This window comes from Mastacembelus armatus, chromosome 4, assembly GCF_900324485.2.
Source record: "Mastacembelus armatus chromosome 4, fMasArm1.2, whole genome shotgun sequence".
Taxonomy (NCBI): domain Eukaryota; kingdom Metazoa; phylum Chordata; class Actinopteri; order Synbranchiformes; family Mastacembelidae; genus Mastacembelus; species Mastacembelus armatus.
The window spans coordinates 27,286,106-27,297,024 of record NC_046636.1 but is presented as its reverse complement, the minus strand read 5'-3'; the positions used below and the strand labels follow the sequence as shown (position 1 = coordinate 27,297,024).

General features: G+C 45.3%; 1 protein-coding gene across 7 annotated transcripts in view; it reads left to right on the top strand.

Annotated features, from left to right (window-relative positions):
- The first annotated feature begins 474 nt into the window (after nt 1-474).
- obscna (obscurin, cytoskeletal calmodulin and titin-interacting RhoGEF a) overlaps nt 475-10,919 on the top strand; it is a 42,728-nt gene continuing 32,283 nt past the window's right edge. For 5 of the 7 annotated variants that reach the window (XM_026304641.2, XM_026304639.2, XM_026304637.2 and 2 more), the window contains exons 1-21: nt 475-724; nt 2,572-2,681; nt 2,763-3,029; nt 3,725-3,886; nt 4,086-4,190; nt 4,290-4,556; nt 4,677-4,946; nt 5,065-5,331; nt 5,414-5,677; nt 5,766-6,032; nt 6,274-6,543; nt 6,684-6,950; nt 7,091-7,357; nt 7,536-7,808; nt 7,889-8,152; nt 8,269-8,535; nt 8,801-9,067; nt 9,179-9,451; nt 9,530-9,796; nt 9,936-10,211; nt 10,477-10,743. In XM_026304641.2, coding sequence (XP_026160426.1) covers nt 2,642-2,681; nt 2,763-3,029; nt 3,725-3,886; nt 4,086-4,190; nt 4,290-4,556; nt 4,677-4,946; nt 5,065-5,331; nt 5,414-5,677; nt 5,766-6,032; nt 6,274-6,543; nt 6,684-6,950; nt 7,091-7,357; nt 7,536-7,808; nt 7,889-8,152; nt 8,269-8,535; nt 8,801-9,067; nt 9,179-9,451; nt 9,530-9,796; nt 9,936-10,211; nt 10,477-10,743 — 4,867 coding nt within the window. In that variant the 5' untranslated portion in view covers nt 475-724; nt 2,572-2,641. Of the gene's footprint in view, nt 725-1,256; nt 1,320-2,571; nt 2,682-2,762; nt 3,030-3,724; nt 3,887-4,085; nt 4,191-4,289; nt 4,557-4,676; nt 4,947-5,064; nt 5,332-5,413; nt 5,678-5,765; nt 6,033-6,273; nt 6,544-6,683; nt 6,951-7,090; nt 7,358-7,535; nt 7,809-7,888; nt 8,153-8,268; nt 8,536-8,800; nt 9,068-9,178; nt 9,452-9,529; nt 9,797-9,935; nt 10,212-10,476; nt 10,744-10,919 lie in introns of those variants that run through there. The other 2 variants (XM_026304635.2, XM_026304640.2) reach the window with 2 other exon arrangements.

The window sequence follows — 10,919 nt, the reverse complement described above, 5'->3', positions numbered from 1 at the left end:
CATTTACCAATATAGTGTAAAGAACATGTGATTAAACTGTCACATACTGTACAGAATATTCTATACTTCGATTATGGGCCAGTCCTTTTGCTGGAAGAGATCTTAGAAAATTATCATAAACAACCTTATAGAAAAGGTTGATTGTGTAGAACAAGGCATTCATGTGCAAAAAGTAGAGTTTATGCAGATCACTCACCTACACACCTATACCACCTGAAGGTAACAAACTGTCCCTGATTGAGTTACTTTCATATAATTTACACTATTGTCTTCCTCATTCACGCATCAGAGAAAACCATCAAACACGCTAAACCTGTCGTATACATCTAAATGTTTTTGATGGTTCCACTGATGCTGGAAATGAGTTGCTGTGCATCATTAAATCCAAATCTAACTTCGCCCTCACACTGACAGAAGACTATTTTGGGGAAGAGATATGTCAGCTGTTCAGCACTATGCTCCACTGCACTGAGAAAAAAACAGAAAGTGCTATAGGCTGTCTGCTTTGGGGACAGGGACGCAGCTTGCAAACCTGGGCATGCTCTCCTTTGGCTAAATGAATGTTGTTAATTTTAAAGGCTTTCTGAGCCACAAGATAAGACCTGGGAAGATCTGTTGCCATGGTGGATGTTTTTTCAGGTGAAGCTGTTTTCTTTTTTGTCTTGGGCTGCAACAGACTATGAAAGGAAATATTCTTTCTAGAGAGCACCTGTCTATGCTGAAGGTGGGTACATCTAGTATATACTTTTTTATTTTGGCAGTATTTCCAATCATTTACTTTGTTTGGTTGCATACAATACCAGACTTTAAGACTCTACTGAACAAATTATTATTGTTTTTTAATAAATTGACTCATACATTGCAAAATAAAAACATGGAAATTTGTGAAAGGTCAAAGTCTTTAACAAGTCAGTATCACTTCAGCTTTTCTTGAGTGATCTTAACTCAATGCAAATGTTTTTTTTATTTCCATGGTATTTATCATTCTACATGCCATCTTTAAGAAGAAGGTCTCAGGAAAGTTCATAACATAACAATTAATGCCAATAGAGGAAATATATATAACAATTGGAACAAATTTAATACAATGCCATTTTAGCTGGCAGGTAATGAGACAGAATGACCCATGTTTGGATATTTAAATGGCCCTAATAGTGGGAGGAGCAGACATTCTTAAATATCATATCAACCTCTTTAGTAATTGGCAGTTCTTATTTAGCCTCTTGTTTGCTTCCTGAAGCTCCTCCTCCTTTCAGTGCATGCAGCCTGATGGATGTGGCATCAGTCTAAATCGGTGGAGCTGATCTCAGCCAAGTGAGGTGACAGAGATTACTGTGCTCCTTGTTACTGAGCAGGACTGGCATACCATCACAGGGATCATACCATGACAGGGATCATACCATCACAGGGATCATACCATCACAGGGATCATACCATGACAGGGATCATACCATCACGGGCATCATACCATCACAGGGATCATACCATGACAGGGATCATGCCATCACAGGGATCATACCATGACAGGGATCATACCATCACAGGGATCATACCATGACAGGGATCATACCATGACAGGGATCATACCATGACAGGGATCATGCCATCACAGGGATCATACCATGACAGGGATCATACCATGACAGGGATCATACCATCACAGGGATCATACCATCACAGGGATCATACCATCACAGGGATCATACCATGACAGGGATCATACCATCACAGGGATCATACCATGACAGGGATCATACCATCACAGGGATCATACCATCACAGGGATCATACCATGACAGGGATCATACCATGACAGGGATCATACCATCACAGGATCATCACAGGGATCATACCATCACAGGGATCATACCATTACAGGGATCATACCATCACAGGGATCATACCATCACAGGGATCATACCATCACAGGGATCATACCATGACAGGGATCATACCATCACAGGGATCATACCATCACAGGGATCATACCATGACAGGGATCATACCATCACAGGGATCATACCATCACAGGGATCATACCATCACAGGGATCATACCATGACAGGGATCATACCATGACAGGGATCATACCATGACAGGGATCATGCCATCACAGGGATCATACCATCACAGGGATCATACCATCACAGGGATCATACCATGACAGGGATCATGCCATCACAGGGATCATACCATGACAGGGATCATACCATGACAGGGATCATACCATGACAGGGATCATACCATGACAGGGATCATACCATGACAGGGATCATCACGGGGATCATGCCATCACGGGGATCATGCCATCACGGGGATCATGCCATCACGGGGATCATGCCATCACGGGGATCATGCCATCACGGGGATCATGCCATCACGGGGATCATGCCATGTGTGTGTTGCCATGTGTTTCGATTTTGAAAGGCCCATGTTTTAAAAGTTTTGGTTTGTATCATAAAGTGCTTTGAAACATAAATGTTATCAAAACAAGTGTGTGAATGACAGCAGGTGTGAATGATGTGTGACTGGATACTGGTTCTTATTACATATGTTTTTATTATATTATAGTTCTATCCCTTCTGTGACTACTGAAGTAAAAATTAAAGAATCCCTAAACAACGAGAGAAGTGAGGAAGACATGGGAGACAACAGACCTAGAGGAGTAGTAGCAGCTGCAAGTAAGTTCTCTTCTCATGTACAGTTTTACCTTTCAGTGTGGAGGAAGCCTTTCGATCTCCAATGTTGTGTGTGTTTGCCAGAGAACCGGCTGCAGGTGGTAAATGGCTTGGAGGATGTGGAGGTCTCTGAGTGTGAGAGCTGCTCCTTTAAGGTGACTCTCAACTTGGCCTACATAGAGGGCGTGTGGACCAGGGATGGGACGCAGCTGAAGTCTAAACCAAACTGTCGCATCAGCATGCATGGCAAGAAACACTCCCTCCTACTGAGCAGGGCGACTCTGGGAGACGCTGGCTTGTTCTCTTTTCAGGCCAATGGCATTCAGACCTCAGGCCGACTCACTGTCAGAGGTAATAACATAATACAACAGACTGAGCTACTTCTGTGGCCTCAGTATTTCGTTCTCTGTCTGTATGTCCAAGATCATGACTGACATTATCACAGACCTGATGAAACCACTTCACCTGGGTGAGAACATAAATTGGTTAGCTACCTACCACCACTCCACACTGAAATATCTCTACAGCTGTTGGTTGGATTTCCATGACGTTTTGTACAAACATCCATGTGTGTATTCTAATGACTTGGTACTCAGCTGGGAGACCAACTCAGAGCCCCAAGGGTTGGGCAGCAGGCCAGCAACATAAAATCCTCATTGCAGCAGGACATCAGCAAAAAAGACTCGATTTGAAAAACCTTCATCACATCTTCATAAGTCCAATGTGTCAGAGGGAGACAACGAACTAGCAGACCCTGTCATGGACCCACATGACTAATCACATTTCCATCAGCCTTAACAGGCCTATTCTAAATAAGATGAACATCATAAACATACACCTCTTTTGTGAGCATATTAGCCTGCATGGCTGTAGACTTAGGCTGAGTCTCATTTTAGTACAGTAATGTTGAATCAGTGTCTCATCACCTGCATGAATGCACCAAAAATATTCCAACACTTTCAATAGTCTTAAAAAAACTCCTGATGTGACTGTTAAAGAGCAGACCGATGAAAAGTTTCTGCCTGGTTCCTTTCATCCTCTGCCAGCCAGAGACATCTACATAGTGAAGGAGCTGGAGGATGTTGACACAATGGAGCGTCAACCCGTGACCTTCCTGTGTGAGGTCAACCAGGTGGATGTGGATGGTCGATGGTACAGAGATGACTGCCGGATCCGACCTGGGGACAACATCAAGATCAGACACCAAGGCGAGTGATCAGCCACTTGTGCTTTATAGAAACACCAGACTAAATGGTATAAATACCCCCAGTACACACTTCAGACTGCACTCTACTTTGAATGGCCTTAACGATTGTACCAGGCAGGTCTACATATGTAAAAAATAGAAAACATGGTTAAAATCAAATACATAGAAATAATAAAACATTAACTTTAATCTGATTGCAGGTAAAACTCACACCCTGTCCTTCAAGTCAGTCAGGCCTGAGCACACTGGAGAGATCAGATTCACTGCAGAGCGCGTCTCATCCTATGCCATGCTCACAGTGGAAGGTGAGTCATTACTTCACTGTTTACGACATAACATGGAGGAAATAATGTAAAAGTCCATTTGGTCACTAGAAGATTTCAGCTTCTTCCTCTTACTTTCAGAGCTCCCAGTCCAAATAGCGCGTCCTCTGAGGGTCAAGATAGCCATGTACCACCACAGGGGTCTGCTGGAGTGCCAGGTGTCACGGCCCAACGCTCAGGTCAGGTGGTACAAGAACAGGATGGAGCTCTTCCCCAGTAAGAAGTACCATCTGATCAGCCAAGATGTCTACAGGCAGCTGACCATCGATGACGTCTGCTCCTCAGACGAGGACACCTACACCTGTGATGCAGGAGATGACAAAACCTCTTGTCAGCTTCTAGTGGAGGGTGAGGCTCTTGCTGTCACATGAATCATGGCAGTCATGGTGTTGAATTATGGTCAACTGTATGTGATGTTGGGATTGTAATGCTATGTTGTAATAATGTGTGTTATGGTTGCACATGCAGAGCAGGCCATCTCTATAGTGAGGGGGATGAGCTCAGTGGAGGTGATGGAGCCAGAGCCAGCACTGTTCCAGGTGGAGACCAGCTTGAAATCTGGGAGGCCTCCGAAGTGGACTCTGAACAGCGAGGTGCTGGAACCCTGTGCAGCCGTGAACATCGACAGGGAGGGCACCCTCCACAGCCTCTGTCTCACCTCCACAGACAGCTCCATGTCCGGCCCTGTGCTTTTTGTGGCTGGAAAGAGTCGTTCCACCGCTCAGCTGACTGTGAAAGGTGATTGTTCCAGACCCTCTTGAATATGATAAAAATAGGACAAAGTGCTTAAAGCAAAATAGAGTTGAACTTGTTTAGGAACGTCTCCTCATGCAGGGTTCATGTCTGTCCCCTCTAGAGCGTCCACTTCAGGTTGTTCAGCACCTGGAAGACGTGGAGGCGAAGGAGAACAGCTCTGTGACCCTGCGCTGTGGGTTTGCCCCCTCGCCCAGGGTGGTGCGGTGGTTTAAAGGCCGTACAGCTCTGAAGGCTTCCAACAAGTTCAGCATGAAGAGAGAGGGGAAACGAGCAGAACTGACCATTCACGGCTTGACGGGGATGGATGCAGGGCAATACCGCTGCATGGCCGGGGGTTCACAGAGCGCAGCAAATGTTAAAGTGGAAGGTGGGTTCTGCATTGTTTGGGAAGATCTGAGGCGAGAGATTAACATCACAAGATTTAACTGCATCGTGTCTTTGCACCATAGTGCGAACCCTGAAGTTGGTCAAACACCTTGAGCCGGTGGAAATTGAGGAGGATGCCGTCGCCGTTTACTCATGTGAGCTCAACTATGTGGTCGCCAACGTGGAATGGCTCCTCAACAGCGTCCGCCTCTATTCCAACGCCATCAACCAGATCCAACACATGGGCACGATGCACAGAATCAGAATGAAGAAGCTGCGACCACAGGAAAGCAGGGTCACCTTCAAAGCAGGCCTGCTCTCTGAGACAACCACCTTAAAGGTCAAAGGTCAGCTGTGGGAGTAATTGAAGTGAAAAATTCATTTTTGTTCGTTTATTTCAAACATTAACGAAACGATGACGGACCTTGCTTCCAGAGCGGCCGGCAGTGTTCCTGAAGTCTCTGGAGGATGTAGCAGGAGAAGAGCAAGGGGAGGTCTGTCTGCAGTGTGAAATCTCCAAAGAGTCACTGACCCCAGTTTGGAGAAAAGATGGTATGGTCCTGAAAGCTGATGATAAACATGAACTACTGCAGTGTGGGAAATCCATGGCACTGATTGTCCATTCACTGAGCAAGGATGATGCTGGACAATACACCTGTGACCTGGGCACCAGCCAGACCAAGGCTAAAGTTACAGTGCATGGTGAGTAGGAGGGAAAAGGCTGTTTATTAGAGAAGAGCTTAGAGTCACAAAACAAACTGTCAGGCGCGTAGGAATTACAATATCACAGAGACGTTACTGTCAGTCGCTGCTGTGTGATACTCTCTTTGCTGTAGCTTTGACATCAGGCAGGCGGTACAGTAATTTCAGCGTAAAATGCATAAATTACTGCTAAAATATATTTTCTGTAGTGAAGCTGCATTGTCATTATATTTATCTCCAGATTTACACATCACCATTGTTCAGCGTTTGAAGACAACCTCAGTCCTGGAGGGCGACAGCTGCACTTTTGAGTGTCTTCTCTCTCACAATCTCGAGGATGTTCCTTCCTGGACAATCAATGGGCAGGAGGTGGTCACAAACAGCCGCATCCAGGTTATTAATAATGAGCGGAAATATATGATGACCATCCGAGATGCTAAACTGACTGATGCTGGAGATGTTGTGTTCACGGTCAAAGACCTCAGCTGTAGGACCATGATCTTTGTTAAAGGTGAATGCAAATGGGCAGCACTGTTTTATCTGCATTTAGAGATATAGGGATACATGCCTCTGTGTTTTATTTTGAAAAAAAATCTAAATGCATTTATATTAAAAAACTGACTGCGAGTAAATGCATTTCCTTTCCTTTAGAGAAGCCAGTTCACATTTTCAGGGACCTGCTGAATGTCAGTGCGGTACCAGGTGAGGACGCAGAACTGAGCTGTGAAATCACCAAACCAGACGTGACCATCCGCTGGATGAAAAACGGTCGTCTGATCAGGCAGAGCCCTAAGTTTGAGATGAGTCTGGAGCAGAACTTGGCCCGGCTGGTAATCAAGAACACAACCATCAGAGACTCTGGGGAGTACTGCTGTGAGGCTGAGGGCGTTGCCTCTCGTGCCAAGCTTCACGTCAGAGGTAGGTGTTCAAAACAAACAAAGGTAAAATGTGGTGTACTTTAGTGTATGTTCATGCAGGTCGGTGCTTCTCTCTAGTGTATTATCAAGTATTTGATTTGAAGGGGGCAAATGTTTCCTGAACTCCACCATCTCTTTCAGAACTGCAACACACTTTTGCGCGGGAGTTAAGGGACACGCGAGCAGAGGAAAAAGGTAAAGTGACCCTGGAGTGTGAGACCAGGCGTCCAGCCAAGCGTGTGACCTGGCTGAAGGGCATGGTGGAGCTGAGGTCTGGTAGAAAGTATGTCATCAGGCAGAAGGGCGTGGTGCTGTCGCTGACCATCACCTGTCTGGAGAAATCGGACACCGATATTTACATCTGCGATGTCGGGACCATGCAGAGCCGAGCACAGCTGACTGTGCAGGGTGAGACCATCATGTCATTTCAGGAAGATATTTTATTTTCTTAAAGTGAACAATAATTTGATTTCCTAAATAAACACTGAACAATAAAATGAAGAGCACATGCACACAGCTCAGCGAGTATTGATGACAGTAATTAGTAATTTATGAACCTCCTGCATCTTTTCCATGTCTCTCTCAGGTCAGAAGGTCCTGATCCTGGATGAATTAGAGGATGTCGAGTGTCTAGAGGGCGACACAGTCATGTTCAGGTGTCGGATCTGTCCCAGTGACTACGTCGGGGTCAAGTGGTACCTGGATGAGACCCTGCTGTACACCAATGAGCTCAATGAGATCCAGATGGTCCCGGGAGGCTACCACACCCTCACATTTAAACAGCTTGTCCGCAAAGACACCGGCACCATAATATTTGTAGCAGGAGACAAACGATCGTACGCCTCACTGTTGGTTAGAGGTGAGGCTTTGAACTTACCACAGGTTTAATGTGTTTTATTTGGGCTTCTCTTGATTTGGCTTCATCTTATATGCTCCCAGAGAGGCGTCCCACCATTATCAAAGCTTTGGAGGACTGTGAGGCTATTGAAGGAGGAGGTCTGGTTTTGTCCTGTGTGACCTCCAAACCATGTCACATCCTGTGGTACAAAGACGGCTGTCTGATGTGGCACTCCTCCAGATATTTCGCCGGTCGTTCTGGCTGTGAGGCTCGGCTGATGATTCGGGAGGTGTGTAACAAAGATGCTGGGGTGTACGAGTGCAGCGCCGGATCTGTGACCACTAGGGCCGTCGTAACTGTCAAAGGTATAACCAGAGTTTTACAGGCTACTGGGCTTTCAAATAAAAAAGGTTTGCTACAGATTCTGTGTGACTGTTTATATAATGAGGGCTGGTTTCCCCTTTTTGTTTTGTTATTTTAGCCATCCCAGCAGAGTTCACCCAGCCTCTGCAGACTCTAGAGGCCAAAGAGGGAGAGACTGTGACACTGACCTGCGAGTACTCTCTGCCTGGGGTCCAGGTCCACTGGAGGAAAGGTTTCGAGAGCCTCAGGCCTGGAGACAAGTATGTGATGAAACAGAGGAAGACGGTCATCTCTCTAACCATCAAAGCCCTGAAGCCTCTGGACTCGGGGGAGTACACCTGTCAGTGCAGAGACCACCAAACCACAGCGAGCCTTAAAGTGCACGGTAAAACCCAACAAATTCTTTTATCATTGCATTTGACCAGAATTAATCAAGTAATTAAAAATATTTTACCAAGTGCTGTGTTTTAGTTTGATGACTGTTATTAAGATATTTCCACCCATGTACAACCAACAAGCTGCTCTTATGTTACGTCACCATCAAACTATAACTAATACAAATCTAGTTTGTGCCCAATGTTTTGTTTCACCATATTCACCTGGTCCTTGTTAGATGCCACAGTCAAAGTGCTGTACCTCTTGTTTTTCAGCTATTCCTATTTCATTCATACAACAACTAAAGAACATACAAGCAGAGGAAGGCAGCAACGTCATACTGCGCTGTGAGCTGTCCAAACCTGGAATACCAGTAGAATGGAGGAAGGGCTATGAGCTGTTGAAGAATGGGGTCAAGTACCAGATAAGAAAAAGGGAGACCACATTGGAGCTTCTGATATGGAAGCCTGTGCCTCAGGACAGTGGGGTCTACAGCTGTGTTTGTGCTGATCAGGTGACATCTGCCACTGTCAAAGTCACTGGTGAGAAATCATTTATCAATTTTGATAAGGTTTATGATTCTCAGTATTAAATATGAGCAATCAACCTCTATGATTACTAATCTTAAGCTGTGGTCACCCATGATTCCCCAGCTCTCCCAGTGACCTTCAAGCAGAAGCTGAGGAATGTGCTGATCGAGGAGGGAAACACTGCGACTTTGCGCTGCGAGCTGTCTAAACCGGGCCACAGCGTGGAGTGGAGGAAGAGAGGCCATGAACTCATCAGAAACGGAGAGAAGTATCATACTACATATCACAGAGACATGTTGATCGAACTCAGGATCTGTAATGTGACACCTGAGGACAGCGATATCTACACATGCATCTGTGGAAACATAGAGACCTCTGCGACTCTGACCGTGAATGGTAGGGGCTATTTTATGAATTTTTCTCTCTGCCTTAAACACTTTCTCTCCATTATCAAACTTTACTGTCACTTTCTAGCTCTTCCCATCACCTTTAAGCAAAAGCTGAAGAACCTCCAGATAGAGGAAGGACACAACATCACATTGTCCTGTGAGATTTCCAAACCTGGTGTGCCAGTGGAGTGGAGGCTTGGAGGAGATCTGCTGGAGAGCGGAGACAAGCACCAGATTAAACAGAGGGGCTCGGTGTTGGAGTTGACCATCAGGGATGCTGCTCCTGAGGACAGTGGAGTCTACAGCTGTGTGTGTAGGGAGCAGAGGACAAAGGCCACCGTTAAAGTTGTTGGTATGCTTAATAAGTAGGATGTGCGTGTGGTGATGGTAACCTTACTCTTCTTCAGGGCTCTTTTGAGCTTCCTGTAAAACAATGATTTAATCTTCTTTCCGTATTCTTCAGTAAAGAGTTTGTTTGTGTGGTTCAATAGCGGTTCCTGCCACATTTAAAGTGAGCCTGAAGAGCCAGGAGGCAGAAGAAGGGACCAACATGACTTTACGCTGCGAGCTATCAAAGAAGGGAGTCCCAGTACAGTGGCAGAAAGAGGGTCAGGTGCTGTCTGAGGAGATATCACGAGGAAAGTACCAGATGAAAGTGGAAGGGAAGACAGCTCTGATGATCATTTTCAACATCCAGCCAGAAGATGCAGGGAAGTACAGCTGCATCACTGGAGAAGAGAAAACCACAGCTGAACTTAAAGTGAAACGTAAGTCCACTATGCGTTCAGAGGCCAGTGAAGATGCTGTGGGAATAGTTTCACTGTTGTTGGCTATATAAGCTTTACACCACATCTAGACTGATACAGTAGCTTTTTAATGATAATATCTAAAGAGTTGCAGTAATGAGAGTTTCTCACCCTGGACTGTTTATGTTTCAGTTTCACCAAAGTGTGAACAAATAAAACCCATTAAACAAACACCAGAATGCAAAACACTGAATCAATCACTAACATGTATAAATATACCCAACAGCTCTTCCTGTCACATTCAAACGTGAGCTGCAGCGCCTGGTGGTGAGAGAAGGGGATGGTGGAGTTTTCTGCTGTGAGCTCTCCAAACCCAGAGCTCCAGTCGAGTGGAGGAAGGGCAGAGTCCTCCTGAAGCCCGGAGAGAAATACGAGATGAAGCAGGAGGGACGTCTCACTAAACTCCTTATCAAAAATGTAGAAGAGAATGACGCTGGGAAATACACCTGCAAGACTAAGGACAGCCAGTCTACTGCTGAGCTCATGGTCCAAGGTAACACAGGCTTACCTCAGAAACTCTCATGGAAATGTTTATTTCTGAGTTTGCACAGTATTTTTTGTTTTTCTAAATTTCCAAATGTATTCAACAGAATCACCTTTAATGTAGTTACAGCATTATCACCAACCATCACTGAGCTTTGTGAGTCAACATCATTGGGGCTGTTTAGA